Here is a 19,813-nt window from a genome sequence, read left to right on the forward strand (position 1 = left end):
AAGTCATTCGTATGGGGCGTCGTGTGGTCGTGTGTTTTTCACAACATTGGAGTAAAGAATTCAAATAATCAGCAATGAGGGATCCTTTACGCGTTTTCACTATACGGAAATTCGATTTTGAAAATACGTTTTGTGTATTTGCCCTCACAGTCGGTTAACAATATGAAAGGAACGTGATATTGAGTGGCCATTGCTTCGACTCTGACTCGGAATTTTACAACTTCTACAAAATTTGACGATGCGATGGAGTTGATATTGTAAAGGTACGAACGTGTCGAAAACTGCAAAAATTTAGCATGAAACAGGTCTGAGTCTTTTCACTAGTGTGAAGTTCGGTTTGAGGGTCGAATCACACCCTCGAGCGTCCTACTGCCGACCACACTGTTGCATTCCTGTCTCGTAGGTTGTTTTCAACGATGACAATGAAGAAAACGCATCCTATATTCCAGCCACAAGCTGTCACTCTTCAGACGCCGGGCGATCACATAGTCCCAATCACTGTGTCCGTAAATTACAACCTACTAAAGAGTAAGTCAGTCTTGTTACATTTCAAGCTTGTTACATTTCAAGGACATCTGACTGATAATCACTTGTTAAATCTCTCCCTGTTTCTGTAATTTAGAGCCAGAAGGACAGCCTGGTCATGAGTCTCATAAACGTAAAGCACCTGAATATCGCAAGTTTTACGTGACATACTCAATTGGTGGTGAAGTGGAGGCAAAGGTGAATTGTTGTGGTGTTGATATGCTACAAGAGATGATTTACTCAATGGAAACATGTAATTGACGCGTTTCTTTACTTAGACGGAAGTGTTTAAACACGACACAACTGTGTGGTCAACGACTCACAACGTGATTGTGACTACGGTATCCTAGAGAAGTCTTGTTTTATTCAGGCTATTAGGCAACGGTCTAACATTCTCAAACTATTTAGCCATTTCTGGCAAATGTACATGCTCATCCACCGACATTTACGTTATGGGAAATTGTTCGTTCAGACGAGACACCAACAGCACCTCCTCCAACACCAGCAGCTGCTTTAACTCGTAACAAGGACGTTCCGAGAAATACAGTAGTGACGCGACCATCAGCTTACTCTGGTCGACGAGGGACACAAGTACACGGTCGACAATCTATGAGTGGAACACCTGCTGCCGCTGGCAACTCTACAGAGCGACCTAGTACAGAAGGATATTCCAATTTCTCAACCACCATGACCGTGAACGCTCCAGTACACGGTATACCAGAAGCTCTTTCGATATTGAAAAAAGATCCACTGTCATGGTTGTCGTTAGCGGCGCCTGATTTCCTGACGTCAGTCACGAAATCATCTTTATCACGACCTATGGCTGCCTTTGTAGAGCAAGGAGCTCAACAAGATTTGGCTCCAGACCAGAATCAACCAACTGCAGAATGGTACAAGGATTTACCGGGTCCTGCACCACATCATTTCGATACTGTCGAGAGGACCCTAGCTTTATCTAGACCCAATTCTCCTTGGGTGACCAGACGAAGAAGTCCACCGAACTCGGCCCAATCTGCTAGTTCTCGACCCGTCACTCCACATCATGGTGCACTGCTACCAGACACTCTAGCAAAGGAAATGTACAAGCCAATGGCAGCTCCCCTATCTGCAAACGAACGAATACCAAGCCCCAAACGAATCATAACCAGAATAGCTACCCCACCATCTCCACATCACTCAGCCAGTGTTTTGAAAACTGTAGGATGGGCAAATGAAGATGATATTCCTCCAAACTCTGTCCTGTATCAAGGACAATCAACCTCGTTGAAGAAGAAGGTATCTGTTAAAGGTGCTGATGGAAAAAACAAGAAAAAGGATTGGAGAGAACCGCACCGACATGTACCAATTACGACTCTGCAAATGAAATGGGATCCATTGTATTGGGGACAGACTAGCATTGAGACTGTCGTAGATGAGACACGTGCTGTGGAAGGAATTGAGAATTTCAAGGTTTCTGTTCATGTTGAAGACAAACTCTTGTCTACTGAGCAAGAACTTGGGTAAATTGAGCTTTGGTGTTCACATTGACCCGGTTTGCTGAATTGTTACTTTTACATCGACAGACTCAACCCTATAAAGATTTCGATTTCGCAAGCTGAAGGAATGCCAGACGTGCCAGTATCTTTTGACGAGCTTGATACAAAGTGTACACCAGTGTAGGTTTAGTTCCAGTTTGTCTAGCCATTTGTTGCCACTACTGTACCTCTGACATTTTCACAATAGCACGGCACGATTTTCACTCTTATCATCACCACAAGTTGTATTTCACCCAGCAGCTCCAAACACACCGCGTTCATCAGTGGTGTACTTTTTGGAATCAGCGTTACTATTGCCTGGACTATTGGGTACCGAAGCGCTCATTTCTCGACTGAAAGAAGAGCCACTGTGTGTGCAAGTGCACGATCGTGATACCATGACGGGCGGGATTATTGAGACTGGAGATTTTGGAATTGCTGAGTTCGGTATGTCCAGGCTGCAAATGTGGTTTATTTGTGCTGAAAGGTCGTGATTTTGACTGGCATTACTTTTCGTCCTTAGATCTATCCGAGCTGACACAAGGATCAACAGAATTGGAGTTGACTTCTCCTATACTCCCAGGACCACGTGTGAAACGTAAGATTATGGCAGTAAACCGAAGTCACTTCGAAATACGGCATCTCATGTAACACGGTTTTTGGCCCCTATTAGACAACAAATCCGCCCTCCCAGCCGGACATTGGCTCGAAACAGGAGCGACACTAACAGTGAAATTGTCGGTACTTCAACCTATTACTGAAGGACGTAAACATGGGCGTTTAACCACTGCACGAGGCGTCTTTGGTCGTGCTGTTATCGTTGCTTCGTAAGTATTGTTCTAGCACACTGGTCCTTTTTGGCATAACGCTGACATTGACAACCTTTCTTAAAGGTCGTCTACTTCGGCAACAAAGGCAATCCGAAACACGATAAATCAAGTCAATGCTGCAGCTTTGGGTGTTCAAGCAACGCCACAAGATACTTCAATTGATACTTTGTTGCAAGAGTATCGTTTATCACCTACGCAGCGTCGTGATGCAGCTTTGGTACTCCATACTGATTCTTGATTTGTGCTTTTTTTGCTGACATTGGCAATGTTTTTAGGATTTGTTATCTGGATACGAGATTGGAGACAAGCATTACCGTATTTTCTACGTGGAGGGTCTTGCAACAAAGGGAATTCAATCTCTAGTATCTCAAGTTTCCAAGTGAGTGAATATGTTCGATTTTGGGAACCAAAAAAGGGAAGTATGCTCATAAGTGGATACCACCGATTAGAGACGACTTTGCAACTCATGTCTTCCACACACCCGACCAATCGTTTTCAACCAGGCAATGGATTGGTTTGGTTCCAGGACTGTTACGAATCCGTCTAGAACCTGACCTTAAAGAGATTCTTTGTCGAGCTGGGACATACCTCAAGGGGCGAACAAGTCATGAGTGTTTTGAAGCCTTGGGAATTCTCAATGATGTGAGTTGAATCATAGCACCCAAAAAAACCTACTGGGAATATCTAAATCTTTTGGTAGATCATACATCACAACCCAACCAAAGAAGTCCATATATCAACACCTCACATCAACATTCGATACCCAACCTCCATACACGTTGACGCTCTAGTCCGAGCATTTGGAAGTGTTCTGGGATACGGTCCTGAAGAAGAAACAGTCGAAGCCTGGAAACGTCAGGACATACATCCTGCACTTCCCCATCGCGACTTTTCCAAACAAGAGCACACCAGCACCAAAGCGCAGCGATGGGCTGCTGAAGACGGTTATGAAGAAATGTTCAACAATGATGAACAAGATGCTGAAAGTGATTTATGGCAAAGAGCGAAACAAAATCTTGAAAGTTCTCATAATTATCGGATTGCTCGTGCACAAAGCCGGACAGAAAATTTCAATGAGGCTTTTGAAGAGATGTTGAGGAGGAGGTATTTGGAGCAGGTTGATTTTATTGGATTTAACAAGGTGTGTGCTACATTTGATGGCTTGTGAAACGCATACTACAGTAGTTGCGTGAAATACTGATTTTTTGGTTGATTTACAGAGACGATACATGAGAGCACCACACTTCAAACGAGAACGAGTTCCTCATACTGGAACCGATGTTTTCAATTACAGTTGTCAGTTGTTGGCTGCTGGTGAAAGACAGTTAGCACAGTTACGGCAAGAGATCGCACAGGTGAATATTTGGATTCGAACTAAATCCTGTGCTAGTGCAACAATATTGATTCTTTTTACTTCTCACAGGACAAGGACCACATATACGCATACGGCCCATCTCACATTCTACCACCAGTCGACGTTGAAGCTCAAGTCAGAATACAAGAACGAGAAGCACGAGTGAAATGGATTACAAATCAAGGTTTCAATGTGTACCCCATCAAGAAACCGGCAAATGTTATGGTGCCTAATGGATTGAACAAGGATGACCCATGGCAAGAGAAGAAGCATGGAGATCTCATGCCTGGAACTGCTCTCAGGATGTGAATATTTTGATGTCGATGTGAAAAATTAGTACCTTGTATTTTGGTTGTACTGTCTACATGGAACGTAAAGTTTACAACCTCAATGGAATATGTTGTTTGTGCCTTTAGTTTTTTTTTGTTTTCGGACCTTCATCTTGGATTGTCAAGAGGAATCCATTGTCATCCGTCGTTAGCTGCATCTGCAAATATTGCTATTGTTTCTTCTTGCTGTCAAAGATCGAATTATGCGTGTTTTGGTGGATTGGCGCCTCGAAGCGAGTGATTTCGATTTGAGAAATGTTATCCTGTTGTCGGTTATCCGGCAAAAAACAGTTGCAAAACGAGACAAAAAAATCGACATTTTTTCCATCATCAAAAAGAAGTCGAAGCGAGCCGGTTTCGAACTCGTGCCGTTTCTAAGGGTGGGTGGGTTTTGGGCAATCGTTTACTTTTTTAAGTCAACGATTGCTTGAAATGGGATTAAAACACCGCTAAGTAATGACCGGTGCGGGGGTCACTTCTTTCTATTCTGATTTTGCCACAATTCTGTTTTGAACAGACAAGACACAAGAGCAAAAGGCCAAAGCAGTCGGATAGTAAACAGTAACCGGAACAGTAACAGTCAGAGACGTGTCTTCCAGAGGTGACTGATCTCCATTCAGTTACTCGTTTATTCATTGATTCGCTGAGACGATGCGTGACAGCCTACTGCGTTATTAAGACGTTGAAACCCTCCATTCCACCAAAGATGTGAATTTAATATTAACCTCTCCTTGTACATTGGTAAACTACTAGTCCAGAATGTACAATTTACAGCCCAGCCTCATATACATTGTCGTATCATCTTCTATTCTCTGGTGTATTCCCGTTCAATAGCCTCGATTCGTTGTTTTATCTTGTCACGTTTGTTACGGATTGACTCAAGATGAGCGACATCGAAGGCATGTCGTTTGTATAGGGACATTTGACGTCTAGTGAATGCGATATTCGACATTGCGTCATTAGTTTGGTCTCGACGGAAGACCATCCAGAAAGCGTACGACGCTATGACCCAGAAGTAGCTCAAGAAGTACGTTATTGGTTCCATGATATCTAAGAAGTAAGTGTTTCAAAATCTGGCCCAGAAAAACGAGCACCCCAAAAACGATGAAAAATCGTGGTGCTGTTTGGTTTATCAACCACCTCAAAGAAAGGAAGTTTTTCAATTTTTCAACGTACCCCAACTGTATTCCACAAAAGTAAGCCTCAACATCAATCCCCACTGAGCACACATTCCTGCAAGGAACAACCACACAAACACCTATTTGATTACGATTTGTTACTCATTTTTGCCATGGACTTTTGCAGTTTGAAGAGTTCACACACTTAAACTGATACATACCTGCGAAGTGCGTTCAGCAAGTCTGTCAAGGTCAGACCTGCGAGTTTCCAATACCGTCAATTCCTTTTCCAACGTTAAGAGATCTGTCTTTAGATGAGCGGTTCTTTGCTCAGCTGTTGGGACATTGACTTTGATACGTTCGTTGTTGATTTGCAAGATCAGGCCTCGATCTAGCAAAGCTTGTGATAATATGTCTTCAGATGGGGTCGATTTTGCCCATTGTGCTTCTACGATTGTCAAGATGTAATGTCAGTGATGTTTTCTACGAACATCATGCAAAAAACCAAAGTTAGAAACAGCTATGTACCTGATGGGAACTTGAAAATGCTAATACTCTTAGCAAGTGGATACTCTTCAGCTATATTAGCATACAAGTCCGATACAGGCTTTGTCTTTGTAATAACAAAGTTGACACTTCCTTGAGGCAGATTCAAGTTTAAAAAGACTTGGCGTTCATCAAACGTGAGTTTCGGTGACAAGGGATGGTCTACTGCTGATGTTCCAGCACCGACAGGGTTTAAAGCGGTGGTAGCGGTGAGTGCAGATCTAGAAGAAGTAAAATCACGTCGATTTATGGAGTCTAGCCTTCTGGTAGTCGGGTTGATCGCGTTGCATGGCAACGAATGTATTCGGTGGTTGATGGTGGTCGACGGTGGCAATGGCAGACGTGATGTGGTTGAATTAAAGGGCACGATATTATTTATGATGATCCCTCGTTTCAGTATTGCTGAATTTAATTTAAATGCTCCCCTCATTCTCGTCCAGGTTCGCCTTTGACCAAATCCAAACCCTTGATTAACTAATAGAGAGAGAAGCACACAAAATGGTAAGTTGCTATAGTCAAATTGCAACGATATTTACAGCAAACTAATATCTCTTGCCTTGTTCGTATAGGGCAAGAAGCGTCGTGTAAGTTATTCAAACTGTTGTTGCAAGATTGAGAGAATCGCAGATAGATCCAACAACAACAACGACAACGGATTTCTCAGTTCATTTTCGTGTTTAGAACGATGATGACGACGAAGAAGAGCAAGACGACGATGAATATGACAAGAGAAGTCGAAAATCAGGAGGACCAAGCTCATCAAAGTCTGCGCAAAAGAAGACGAAACGTCCAGTCAGTGAAGACGAAGATGACGAAGAAGCTGATGGAGGCGGGAGAGGATCTAAAGTAGAGGGATTGATACGATCTATTCCTGACCATGTATGTTGGTGGTGATTATTAGTTGTTGTGTGGAAGATTGCCTACTCGAGATGTTGATAAACACACTTACAGGAAATGGACGCCTTGATTTCTGGTGCAGTCAGAGTAGCATTGAGTGCTGAACATGCTCGCAGGGCCTTCACAAAGAAGGAGATTAGTGAAAAAGGTAACCAATGAACAAAAAAACGATGTGTGCATTACAGCCCTATGAGCTCTGACACAATACAATACCCCTTCATAGTGCTGAAGGAACGAGCCAAAGCCGTCAACCACGTATTCGAAGCCATGCAAAAGAGGCTCAAAGATGTATTTGGCTATGATGTCAAAGAGTTGGTACATGTTGAACGACAAAAGAGTTTTGATGAGCAACGTCGAGGTAACGTGTTTTTCCTGGCAATCCAATTTCGTTTTTTGTTGCTCATATGTTTGTCTACTGCTAGCATTGGCAAAGGCCATGAACAAGAAGCAAGCCAACAAGAACAAAACTGGTCAATTTGTCCTAGTCAACATGATGACTCCTCATCTCCAAAACCCATTGGCAGAAGGCTTGATTGAAGAGGGATACGATGTCAAGCAGGACGGTTTACTCACTGTCATCTTATCTTTGATTATGGTGTCTGGTCGTGCTATCGACGAAAGTGAGCAAACGTATGACCTCTTGGTCCTTCACGTCCTTGATCTTTGTTTTTCTTTTTATGTTCATTTAGAAACTTTGGAAAGCTATCTCCGCAAATACTTTCACGTCTCGTTGAAGTCAAAGGACTCTGAATTGGGACTCGTCTCAGATGTGCTTGTGAACTACACCAAGCAACGGTACCTGATACGAATCTCCATGCCTAGCGCTGAAGGTGATGTGGTTGAATATAAATGGGGTCCCAGAGCTATTGCAGAAATCCCAGAGAAGAACATGATCAAGTTTATTGGAGATGTGAGCTGGCAAAAATGAGTAGTTTTTTTTGCCGTATCCTGACATTACCGAGACTCATAACTTTATCTTTTGCTACAATTAGATCCATGATGATGTAGATGATGCTACCAGAAGGCATTTGGAGTCAACCATAAGGACTGCTGCAGAAATTGAAGTGCCAGAATAAAAACGCATGAAATAGTGGAGCCACTCCTTTATCTCAATGTTTGTGCATAGCAAATCTTGTATTTTTGTGATATATATATGCAGATCAGCTTAACCGATACATCGAAATTCGTGTCTCGAGCCAAACGTGAAGCAAAAACGACCACTGGCATTTTCGCTCAATGGAATCAGCTCAGCTATCAAGCAACCACTGAGAAACGATGCTCTTGTGGCAGATGACTGGGACAGAATTGTTCCAGGTCACGAGATATCTATACATGTCACGCATCAATCGGTGTCCCAGCAACCGAGGTTTTCATTCCCACCTTTTCAATGAAGATAACGACGACCGAAACAAACAACAACCCAAGTCAAGATTGATCATAAGACCGTTCAACATTATAATTTCTGACACCATGGATGGACCTGCTCATGATATCACTCACGTGAAATTAATTAAGCTATCTCATCGCAACATTTTTGATTCGTCAACAACGATGGACGCAACCTAAAATATCTGGCCCATAACGGAAACGCACGAGAATTCCACGAATTCTTTTTTCTTCATTGAAATTTTTGTTGCAGGCCAACACACAGAAATGAGCACTCCTGATGGCACTCCAGGCACTACTCGCCATCACGGATGGTCTGCCTTCAAGGCGAAATTGCACCTACACGTGGATACACCTCCCAAATCCAGCACCAATTCATCAAACACGCTCCATCACACTACCCTAAATGGATCACACGGAAGCTCGTTATCGAATACGCCCAAAATGAGCAGTAAAGCCCAACATTCTCCTACTAGTCCTCATGCTCCACACTCTTTCTCGAAACTCGTCGTTAAAATCTCGGCACATCACGAAGACGGTCCTACCTCGCCTCCCAAAATAACTCCAAATCTGTTGTCGCCTATGCCTGTTCCAACTACTACTCGACCAACTCGCTCCACATCTTCAGGGAATGCGAACTTCCAATTGGCTGTGGATTTCTTCAAGTTGCGTACGGCTAGGTTGACTCAGATTCTTAATAATTCTGAGCTGTCGGACTTGTTCGAGGAGTTTCTCAAGACTATATTTGCTGGTACATGTCGCAATAAAAGGCATTCATTCTTGGACCTTTTTCTGCTACTGATACATATTTGAAATATCTCTTCCACTAAATTAGATGACGCGTTATACGCATGGCAAGACATCGAAGCCTTCCGTATGGGTGCTGGTGGACCACCAAGTGAATACAAATCCTACTCTGCGCGTCCTAGTCCGGAACTTTCTGCATCTAAGCCCAAACTGCCATCTGCCAAATCAATGGACTTTTCGACTAAAGTGGTTTCAGCAGGATCATCACCTGTTCTTGCAGCACCTGTTACAGCACCACCACCAGCACCTAACGTCGCATCAACAGAATCTGCACCTGGATCTCCCAAATCATCGAAACCGGTGGTAGACATGTCACCATATGCTAAACTGCTTCGCAAGACTAGTACGTGTCACGCTATTGTTATTTACATGAAGGTGAGCTTCTATCTCAAACGTTTTCCTAGTCGTTTTTTTCTTTCTTCTCCAACCCATCTACTTTGCTTTTTTAGTATGTAGCAGTCAACTCACCATGTGAGCAAAACGTTCCCATCAAACTGAAAAGGAGTCTCCACACTCTCTTTGAAGAGCTCTTGCCCTATTTTACATTGGTCGACCCTGTCGCACTGGAGGATCCCGAACGTGTTGGCAGCAATCCCGCTGTTTGTGTTTTCGAAGGAACATCCATGGATTCCTTCCCTGACGCACCATTTGTGACTTTTGCACTGTTTGATGAAGTGCAAAAGCACATCTTCCAGGTCTTGGCCTTGGATACCTTGTCCAAGTTTGTTATTACGGAGCCGTTTATGTGAGTTGGTGGAGCCAAGTGAACACACCTTGTTCAATTATAGGATCTCACAAACAGCCATTTTTGTTCGTTCAATAGGAAATGGTGTGAAGAGAACGGCGACGCGTTACAGCAATCTGAATACCGTCCACTCAGTCTCGCAATGGCCAAACAACGTCGTGGTTCTTCTCTGTCGGATATAGAACAGAGTTGCAAGAATCTGGATTCTTTAGCTTTGGAATCTCATCAACGTCGTTCTCGAGACATTTAAATTCAACCAACGTTGCCATGAAGATTTACCTTTTTGTACAGAACCGCTAGTGGTTATACCTTTAAGTAATCTAGTAATTTTGCTTGTCTAAAAACATACAGGAAAAGTAGTCAACATCAACAAAACAAAGCAAGAATGGGATTTTTTTATCAATTTTCGTTTCTTTTGGTGAGACTATATAACTACAAGCGAGGCAAAAAAAGTATATGTTTCTTCTTTATCTTTTTTAGTATCCGAAAGCAGCCAACTTGTCATTGATTGGCTTCAATTCACTTTGTTTTGAGGCAGCAGCTCTAGCCTTAGCACGTACGACAGCCTTCTTTGCTTCATAATACTTTTGTGCCTTTGCTTTACGTTTTTCTTCCAAGGTAGCGACGACATCATTGTACTTCCAACCCAATTCAGCACCCAATCGCTTCAATACAGTATATTTACGGTTTGGTTGCAGACGCAAGACACGTAATGCTTCCGGTACGACGACACGTTTCTTCTTGTCGTATGGTGGAGGGACACCTTCGAATACTTTTAAGCGTTCCAGGGCGGCAGCACCACGGGGAGTTTTGTGTGGGATCATACCACGGATTGTGTGGTAGAACATCCTGGATGGGGCTCGGAAGTGGAAGGGACCACGGGCTGGGTTGATGAGACAACGTTTCTTCAAGTAGGCCAAGAACTTCACTAGAATTTGGAAGAAATAATGCATTAGCAAAAGGGCATTGAGAGGAGATAAGGAATGAGAATCATAATGTCAAACAAGTGACAGTTGCTCATTCAAATGAGCTGTTTTTCCTCCTCTATCTGCAAATCTCGACAGATGCTCACGTTTGTTTCTGAAGAATGAGCCAGATACGTTGATTTCTTCGGTACGGACTACTACGACCTTTTGACCAGACAAGACTTGTTTGGCCACGATGGAAGCCAGACGACCACTCAAATGGCCCTTGCCATCAATCACGATTTCCTAGGTAGAAGCCAAAAGGGTCAGCTCTCTGTTGATGCATACGTGTAGATTCAACGATATATAGATTCTTTGTGTCTTCTTCTCGTGGATGGGATGCAGTATGGTCTGTCTGCGAGTTTTTTTGTTGGCGAGCTTTATGTTTCGACATTTTACAAAACAGTGTTTCTTCCACGTAAGGACCCATAGTGAAAAGATGCTAGAGAATATGACGATGCTGTATGGGAATGCTAAGGATACTAACCTTCTCGAACATCATCTACGAAAACGGAACAGTGTGAGTAAAAGCAAGCACAAAATCAATTGGGCCATGTCAAGACCACTTGCAACTATCTGCCAACATCATCCTGAATATCAATAGTAATAGTATCAGTGTATGCATACCTTGAATGTCTGTTACGAAGGGCGATTATTCCACTTGCTCCTGTTGTTGCTAAAAGTCGAAACTTGCAGTGCGAAAAATGGACAAGCCACACCTTCCCGCTTATGTAATGCTAGGAAAGCTCATGAAGACGAGAACTCGTATTTTGGAAGGTAGAATCGATACATTTTATAAGTGTACATGTGTGCTTGATACGAAGTTTTGTAAGACGCGTTTCTCTATGTGAAAATAGTGGAATTGCAAAAGTTATGACAAGATGCCTCAAATCAACAAAGCAGTCTCAATGACCTGCGATCACCTAGTATATACGGCTGTAGTGATCACATAGCCTGCCACAGTAATCTGTCAGCTCTAATTTCGAAGATACAAACAACTAATGTAGGACGTCAGAGATACTACACTATTATTAAGGGTATAATTACAGAGATGGGCAATACTATACTTTTGCAAACAGTTTAGTAGACACAGACAGTCTTATTATAATGGCAACGAACGCCGATGCTGTCATTGCTGCACCAGCATAAAGGGTGACAGCCAAGTACGCGTTCGAGTACAGTGTGTTTGTGTGATTGTATATGATTCCCGCCAAAGTTGCAGCGAAGAACGTCACAATTCCAGTGGGGCTATTGTAAGATGGAGTGTAAGACTTCTGGCAGTCAACGACAAGAACAGCAAACAACTTACAGATTCACGATACCGTATAGGAATGACATGTCTTTGAGCCCCCAGATTTCCGCGATAGCTGGAGGAGTCGTGGACACATATCCTCCAATTCCGATGCCTTGAAGGAAGGCATACAACAGTAATATTGGATATGTACTGGCAAATGTCCACACGAGGAGGTTGGACAAACCACAAAACAATAGTGTCACTACGAAGGCATTCAGCCTGCCCAGGTAATCAGAGCCTAATCCAAGTCCTATTCTTCCTACGACACTGCAGTAGTGACGAAAAATGTTAGGATAACGAGGAGAAAAAACCATTAACATCCAAACGAATGATACCCTGCAAGGTTAAACACCAACAACGTGATAGCTCCTTGGCCACTCGACAGCCCAATCGTGCCAGCATACTGACTCAGAAACACTATAGGGGCCTGGAATCCAAAAGCACCAAACGTGGCCTGCAGTATAAACAACCACAGTCGAAAATCTTTGAAATACACCCAATTGATTTTCATTGTCGTGGTGTTTGCCTTCCTTTGTTTGATTAGCATCGATACTAGCAGTAGCAGTACGACTGAGTATATTCCGACAATCCTCACAGTCCATTGATATCCCAGATTGTTTAACATGGCTTCGATCATTACAGAGTATGTCAATCCACCGAGACCTATTAAGAACAAGGTTTGGTTGGTTGAACGTTCCATCTCGACAAGTAAAAGTGATTTATTTCTGGTGAAGGAAACGTTTGTCATATTGCTGATGCCAACAGTTTCGTCTACCTGTTCCAGACACGGCAATACCTAAGTTAGGAGTTTAATGTATTTATTAATACGTTGCCATCATCGATCGTTAAAAACCAGCCAGAACTTACCAGTAGCGATGGCACGCTTCTTCAAAAAGTACTGCGATGGAATCGATATTGCAGGGAAAAAGCACTGTGAAAGGAAAGTCTTTGAGATAAGATTCCAGCATACAATATCAAATTTCGCCGATACGCGAGCGACGACCCTAACGACTGACTTACAAGAGCGATACCAATTGGCCCCAAAATCCCTTGCGTAAGCATAATATGCCAAAACGTGGTTCCAAAGGATGCCAGTATATACCCGAGGCCAAAAACCACAGCCCCGATTTGAATGAGAAGTCGAAACCCAAATCTCGGTGTGAGAATTCCAATAGGCGTGCCCAGTAAGAAAATCATTCCTGTTGCTGCCGTACCAAGAAAGGCAAGCGACACATTGTCGCCGTATTGTCCGTTTGCTACAAGGTATCGCTGCCACACACCCCTTAAAGTGAGGAAATGGAGTGATTGTTAGATTCAAGGTTGATCTCTTGACGTTTTGCTGTTGAATTTTGTTGGCCAAACACCATAAAGGAGCAGCCAGATCAAAGCAGGTCTAAATTTGTTCTCGACAAGATTTACCATGAATATGGAGTTCCCCAGCATCTGAAAAGTGTAGTTTAGTTAGATTTGCACCAGCACAGTATTGCGTAAAACAGAAACAGTGATCGGTCAGCCTCCTGTTCGCACTTACATGAAGTGTATGATAAAGGAGGACGCTACAACAGTCCAAGCCTGCAAGCCACCATCCTAAATAACAATGTGAATGTTTCTCAATGACGATGTGTGTTTGTGGTGACTTTCAAAGTGTCAAAAAAAGATGATCAAATGGCCCATGAACAACGAAAAAGGGCACCGAAACAAAGTTTCACCAATAGCTCGTTCCAAATATTACAATCACGTCTTTCAGATCAAGCTTACTCACTGGTGGTGGGTCATCGTCAATTGGAACGACCATCGCTTTCTCTGCGTCCCCATTTTCATTCAGGATAACCAACGGTATATCATTTCTTGGCATGGTATCTGTCAGAGGAATCTTGGTCTCGTGATCAGTCATCTTGTTTCCTAGCTTTGGTTACAGTGCTTCAAACAATTCGAAATCCATGCAATGGCTCTGTCAAAATGGGTGGACTTTAACAAGCTTAACATGATGTAATGTGTTCAGATGACTGGAATTTCAAAGCGATGAACGTCATGGGAGTTTATTAATATTTTGATATATTCTGAGATGTTTTCATTACAGCAAAGGCCAGAGTCGTTGCTTGGATCTCGAGAACTTGATCACAAATCCATTTTCTCCCATTGCTTTGGGCGAATTGTGTACAGACAGCCGGCAAAAGAGACAAGAAGAACACTCTAATCTACTCAATTCAGGTATTCTGTTACGGAACGAGTCTCAATCAAGAGCGATCGCATGAAACAATCCAGCCTAAACCCCGTCTATAGTACTGGACATTTCGCGTCAACCAGTCAATCTTGATGCAAACAGGTTTAATCTATAACCAATTATATGATCACTTTACGATTATTATGTACTTGTTATATAGATGTAGACCTGGTAACTGGCTGGTTGTTGTGTTCATACTCGAGCAAACAATTTCGTTGATCTAGTGAGTCTGATCGCCAATGACGTGAATCCAGAAGCGCTCATAAAACATCCAGCAAACAGTATGACTCCAAGGTATGGATTCGAGAATTGTCCTTGGGTTTGCGTTAGAATTAGACCTGCAATTGGTGCGCCTAAAAAACGTGAACGAGTTAACCAATCGAGCCTGAACAAAACATCAAAACTTGTATCTTGCACTTACCAACGAAGGTGGCTATACCGGCAGGGAAATTTATCACTATTGAATAAAGTTAGCTACAGGTGGAAGATAATGAAACCAATACTCAAACACAGACCTCCAAACAAAAAGGGCAAATCTTGGAAACCCCATAATTCCACAATTGCTGGAGGGACCACACTGACGAATCCTCCTACTCCTATTCCTTCGCAGAACGCATATACCAACAGTAAACCTGCAAGTACAGACAGTCAGCAAGACATGAGCGAGAAAGCAATGCTTGCATCAACGAGATCCATACCATAACTGTAGGTAAAGCTCCAAATAAACAATGTACTGAATCCAGTGAATAGCGTACAAAACACCACAGTGTTTAATCGCCCAAGACTATCAGCAGCAAATCCGAGGGCGACTCTTCCAATCATGCTAAAACAAACCATTTACAAATTTACGATTATTTCCTCTGCACTACACTTCAAACGAACACCAGCAGCTCTTACCCAGCCAAATTGAAAATCAATATAACGAAAGCTCCCTGAGCAGGATTCTCCCCAAGCGAACCTGCGAATTGGGACAGATACACGATTGGAATCTGGAAGGCCAGTGATCCAAAAGCACTTTGCAACAAGAACAGCCATATTCTGTAGTCTTTAAAGTATGCCCAATTCACTTTCAAAGTCGTTGTTCGAGCCGTCCTTTGCTTGATCAGCATCGATACTAGAAGTAGCAGCACCACCGAGTAGATCCCTACAATCCTGATGGTCCATTGAAACCCGAGCTTTTCTAACATGGCCTCAATCATTACACTGTACACTAAACCACCAAGGCCTATGAAAATACAACAGGAGGTTAAGGATTGCGTGGCAATTACCCCTAAATTGCAAAAAACGACTGCGACGAAGTATTATTACCTGTTCCTGACACAGCAATGCCTGTAGCGATGGCCCGCTTTGTGGTAAACCACTGAGAGGCAATAGTGATTGACGGGAAGAAACACAGCGCTATACCAATCGGTGCCAACACTCCCTGCGACAAAAAGAGGTGCCAATACTCGGTGCCAAACGATGCGAATATGTATCCCGACCCAAAACACACGGCCCCAATTTGTATCAACCGCCTAAAGCCGTATCGACTCGTCATTATGCCAATAGGCATGCCAAGTAGGAAGATTACTCCAGTCTGTGAGCTACCCAATGCTGCCAGTGAGACTGTGTTTCCATACAGGCCATTCGATACCAGGTAACGCTGATATACACCCCAAGAGTAAGCGTTTCCCCAACATCTGTTGTGAAAGCAGAGTGAGACGATGTTTCAACCGGGTTTGAGTTGAAGACATAGTGAAGGTCAGAAATGTAAGGAGAAGAGCAACTTACAAGAAGTGAATCAGAAACGAAGATGCGACAATCGTCCAGGCTTGTAGCCCTCCGTCCTGTAAACAAAAGGTATGTAAGGACAGGAACTGCGCGGATCTGAATGCGAAGGCATGTATCGACCCAGAAAAAGTGATCGTGGATGTGTTCAAAAACCAACCACTGCGATGCCAGAAGGCCAGCTTTGAAACACGTACCGGAGGCTGATCTTCATCATCGATGACTGGGATCTTCTTTTCTTCAGTAACAGGTTCAGTTAGTGGTAAATCCTCCACCGTAACAGATGACGAATTAAAGTCGCTGTTTTTGAGGTCCGTTTCAGTTAGATCCGCTTCCTCGAGACCAGCAACAGAAGGTATATATAATGACTTGTCCTCTAGCCCCACAAGTGGTCTGGCAGCCATGACTTGCGAGCGGGCAGTTGTTTGCGTGCTTGGTGCAAAACGTGACAATACAGAAACACGAATTGCGACCAACCTTATTCAATGTGTACGTGTTGAAGGACGTGCTAATGTGAAACTTGCTTGAAAACCATAGATTCGTTAAGGAAAGCATGACCGACCGCATATGTACACCTACCTGTTTCGGTGAACTAACAAACCCAGCAAGAACATGGACGTGTCCTTTGGTTCCATTTGCATTTGTGTGGAGTGGCCGCATTGGATTCCGTGATTCAAAATTCAAGCTGGATAAACAAATCATGGTCTTGAGCTCCTGGTTGAGCTCCTCCTACACTTCATTTGTCATTGCAAAAATAACCAGAGGAACATACGAAATTGGACTCGCTCTAGAAACCGATCATCAACAGACAATTACTGAGCATTTCACGTGCCACGTTCGAGATCAGGGTTCATGGCCTTGGATGAAGCACTCATCATGAGGGACTCTTTCTGCTCGGGTTTTTTTTTTGTAAGTTTTGTGACGATTGACAGCTATCCTCTTTTGGGATGATGATACATTTTTACTCAGCTCACTCAGACGCGATAACTCGCGCATGATGCCAACGTTTTCTAAACATTTAACTGACCTCAATTACTTGTCATCAACATTGTGGGAAGAAAAAAAAGTGCACTTTGCTTACCGGAACCCTTTTCAGTCATTTAGGAGAGTAGCGCATCTGACTCTAGTCATGCCAAATCTTGTGGAAGTTGTTTCGTTCATTTCAGCTGCCCATTCAGAGCTCTGTATTGTTCTATGCAACACACCGTCGAAAATGGTGGTAGCAATTCACCAAGTCAAGGCAAGTCCACAGAATCGGCACAGAATCGACCAATCAAGCATCCAAGTTTTTGATTTGTTTCTGGACACATGAGGGCCGTCTTTCAAGCTTTCATATTTTTGCCACTCAAGTATCGGATAGAGTTTGTAGTGGAGGCTGTACACATAGATGTCGCAATAGAGTTCATATCTGTATTAACTTCATTACAATGACCACGCATTACATATTACACTGTTCAATCTACCGCGACCTCTTTCGGAGAGGTACCAACTGAATTGGCACTGGCAAAAAAAGAACGAGCAGGCTACGCTTGACATCTGCAGGTTTCTTAAGAACAATATGTGTGTCTTAAATTATTTAAGCATACACAGCTATCATATCTCTGTACACGATCCAAGACACCTCAACAACACTTCTGTGCGGCCGGGAAGTAGATAACATCTCCCTCTTCGAGGTCATCGTCGCTCAATCTACATGAGGAAGGAGGCAGAGACAGAGACATTCCTCTATGTGAGCACCTGGATACAACCACGTCACCATACGATTATCCTCGCGACGTCGATGTACAAGTCCTAAAAACGTAAACGTTTCCTCGATGATCTGATCGTCCTTCTTCTAGTCTCCAGTAACGTTTGACATTTGATGACAGACACACCAACGAAGATGTGGAAGCGTTGGGACTAGCCTTCCCGTTCTACAATAAACGCGAAGTTGTTGGCATGATAATTGATGTTGAGCGTTTTGATCCCATTTTCCAGCGCTTACCAACTGTGTGTTAGATTCATTCTCGTTTAGCGAAGACGAAGCTGAATTGTCTCCATTCTTTGGTCCGGTAAGAATATCGTCTTTGTGGTCAGCAATTTGGCATACACGACTTCGTTGAGATTGTTTGAGGAGTTCAAGAACGGATGCAGGTCTCTTTTGACCAGCCATGACTCAATAAGCAGAATGAGCGTACTCTGTAGTTCTCTATTTACTCTCTCGTCGAGGGGTAACTGTGATATTGCCGAGTCGATTTTGAGAGAGAGCATATTTTGGATGGAATTCGAGACCATTCACCATCCTAAAAATCCAGAATAAACAGTAAATCCATTTAGGCGTAGATACTGTTGCTCTTCGTACTTACCACACAAATTAGCACCTTCTTGTCGCAAAAGTCATCAAACCAACAATGCATCACTTTGCTGCGGACCACATATTTGATACCAACAATGGGCAACTACACCAGCGCTGTGATATCATACGATGTAAGAGTATCTCATCTTCATTCTTTCGTTAACGTCTTGCTCGCTTCTCGCAGCAACATTCCCAGGACAAGATTTCTGACATTCGACATACATTTTGGTATATTTACCTATAAAGTGATGCGGAAAGTCGAGATATTTAGATATTTGGTCGTGTCGAAATGTATTTCACCCCAAAATACCTATCACTCCTGGCAACATTGGCCTCAAATGTCAACTGCTGGCAAGATGTAAAAGCAAAAGAAGAGTGTATTAAGGAGAGGGGACACTCAAACATACATCCAAATTCAATTTATCATCAGTGAATAGTCGTAGTCATATCCATGTACTGCAACCACCAAATCACAACGTTTTACTTTTTTTGAATTTAATGAGTTTTTGGCCCGAAGGCCAGTTAAAAATTCCTCTAAACCAGTGGTCTAGAGAGTAGTTGGAGTATTGTTTGCAATCAGCAATAATCGAGACTCAGTAAGAACTTCAATGTCGTCGATACACTCCTGCGAAAGGTTAGAAAAATTAAAAGGTCGCGGGCCAAGTGGTAGAAAACCAATGCATGTGGCTTGTGATGTGGCTTGTAAAGTACCAAGTTGCTGCGAATTTAATCTGACGCGTCGATGTGGCATATGAAGTCGGGCCAAGACTATATTCACGTGTCATGATACACGAACATCTGTTGGAGCTTGCTGCGGCTTGTATTAGGTGCAATATTCACGTAGATATTGGTGTTATTCCTTTCCAGCTATGAGATCAAGATAGGTCAGGGTCTACTACAAGAAATGGGCATAGGACATCGAGCGATCTCTTCTCGTGTCTCGTGCTTTGCTATGGGAAGAAGTTTGCTGCGAGAAGTATGTGACGCTGTAGTCACATAGATGTATAAGTTGTCGTTTCTCAACTGGGCATTTCATTGGTCAGTGATTACAGCGCGAGGACATCTGATATCAGGATATCTGATATTCGATACCGATATATCGATACGAAACACAAAACATTCAATATGAATTGAATAATTTGGAGCGCCTTCAGCACGGATCTCCCAACCCTATACG

At 43.0% G+C, this 19,813-nt stretch overlaps 6 protein-coding genes across 6 annotated transcripts; 3 read left to right on the forward strand and 3 right to left on the reverse strand.

Moving 5' to 3' along the window:
• Positions 1-416: 416 nt before the first annotated feature.
• On the forward strand, positions 417-4,532 carry SmJEL517_g04986 (uncharacterized protein; the record flags this gene model as incomplete). The annotated part of the gene is made up of 14 exons (XM_031170914.1): positions 417-528; positions 623-723; positions 804-866; positions 934-2,024; positions 2,088-2,180; positions 2,248-2,486; positions 2,563-2,637; positions 2,713-2,866; positions 2,933-3,086; positions 3,145-3,248; positions 3,319-3,511; positions 3,570-4,010; positions 4,090-4,224; positions 4,293-4,532. The coding sequence occupies 14 exons, from the start codon at positions 417-419 to the stop codon at positions 4,530-4,532; spliced, it is 3,195 nt and encodes a 1,064-aa protein (XP_031023134.1).
• Positions 4,533-5,357: 825 nt separating this feature from the next.
• On the reverse strand, positions 5,358-6,646 carry SmJEL517_g04987 (uncharacterized protein; the record flags this gene model as incomplete). The annotated part of the gene is made up of 4 exons (XM_031170915.1): positions 5,358-5,602; positions 5,729-5,810; positions 5,892-6,118; positions 6,199-6,646. 4 exons carry the CDS (start codon positions 6,644-6,646, stop codon positions 5,358-5,360), a joined length of 1,002 nt encoding a protein of 333 aa, XP_031023135.1.
• A 68-nt stretch (positions 6,647-6,714) lies between these two features.
• SmJEL517_g04988 (uncharacterized protein) lies at positions 6,715-8,189 on the forward strand (the record flags this gene model as incomplete). Its single annotated transcript, XM_031170916.1, has 8 exons — positions 6,715-6,717; positions 6,786-6,800; positions 6,898-7,095; positions 7,168-7,261; positions 7,337-7,471; positions 7,536-7,733; positions 7,803-8,023; positions 8,106-8,189. The coding sequence occupies 8 exons, from the start codon at positions 6,715-6,717 to the stop codon at positions 8,187-8,189; spliced, it is 948 nt and encodes a 315-aa protein (XP_031023128.1).
• A 577-nt stretch (positions 8,190-8,766) lies between these two features.
• SmJEL517_g04989 (uncharacterized protein) lies at positions 8,767-10,301 on the forward strand (the record flags this gene model as incomplete). Its single annotated transcript, XM_031170917.1, has 4 exons — positions 8,767-9,250; positions 9,335-9,681; positions 9,756-10,051; positions 10,130-10,301. The coding sequence occupies 4 exons, from the start codon at positions 8,767-8,769 to the stop codon at positions 10,299-10,301; spliced, it is 1,299 nt and encodes a 432-aa protein (XP_031023129.1).
• Positions 10,302-10,527: 226 nt separating this feature from the next.
• Positions 10,528-14,204, reverse strand: SmJEL517_g04990 (uncharacterized protein; the record flags this gene model as incomplete). The annotated part of the gene is made up of 12 exons (XM_031170918.1): positions 10,528-10,979; positions 11,124-11,262; positions 11,504-11,518; positions 12,084-12,264; positions 12,326-12,577; positions 12,646-12,973; positions 13,086-13,106; positions 13,178-13,241; positions 13,331-13,592; positions 13,730-13,753; positions 13,842-13,897; positions 14,073-14,204. The coding sequence occupies 12 exons, from the start codon at positions 14,202-14,204 to the stop codon at positions 10,528-10,530; spliced, it is 1,926 nt and encodes a 641-aa protein (XP_031023107.1).
• A 522-nt stretch (positions 14,205-14,726) lies between these two features.
• SmJEL517_g04991 (uncharacterized protein) lies at positions 14,727-16,705 on the reverse strand (the record flags this gene model as incomplete). The annotated part of the gene is made up of 8 exons (XM_031170919.1): positions 14,727-14,887; positions 14,956-14,991; positions 15,050-15,166; positions 15,233-15,357; positions 15,432-15,759; positions 15,843-16,213; positions 16,305-16,360; positions 16,499-16,705. The coding sequence occupies 8 exons, from the start codon at positions 16,703-16,705 to the stop codon at positions 14,727-14,729; spliced, it is 1,401 nt and encodes a 466-aa protein (XP_031023106.1).
• Positions 16,706-19,813: the final 3,108 nt, after the last annotated feature.

Source organism: Synchytrium microbalum, assembly GCF_006535985.1.
Source record: "Synchytrium microbalum strain JEL517 chromosome Unknown SmJEL517_scf0039, whole genome shotgun sequence".
Taxonomy (NCBI): domain Eukaryota; kingdom Fungi; phylum Chytridiomycota; class Chytridiomycetes; order Synchytriales; family Synchytriaceae; genus Synchytrium; species Synchytrium microbalum.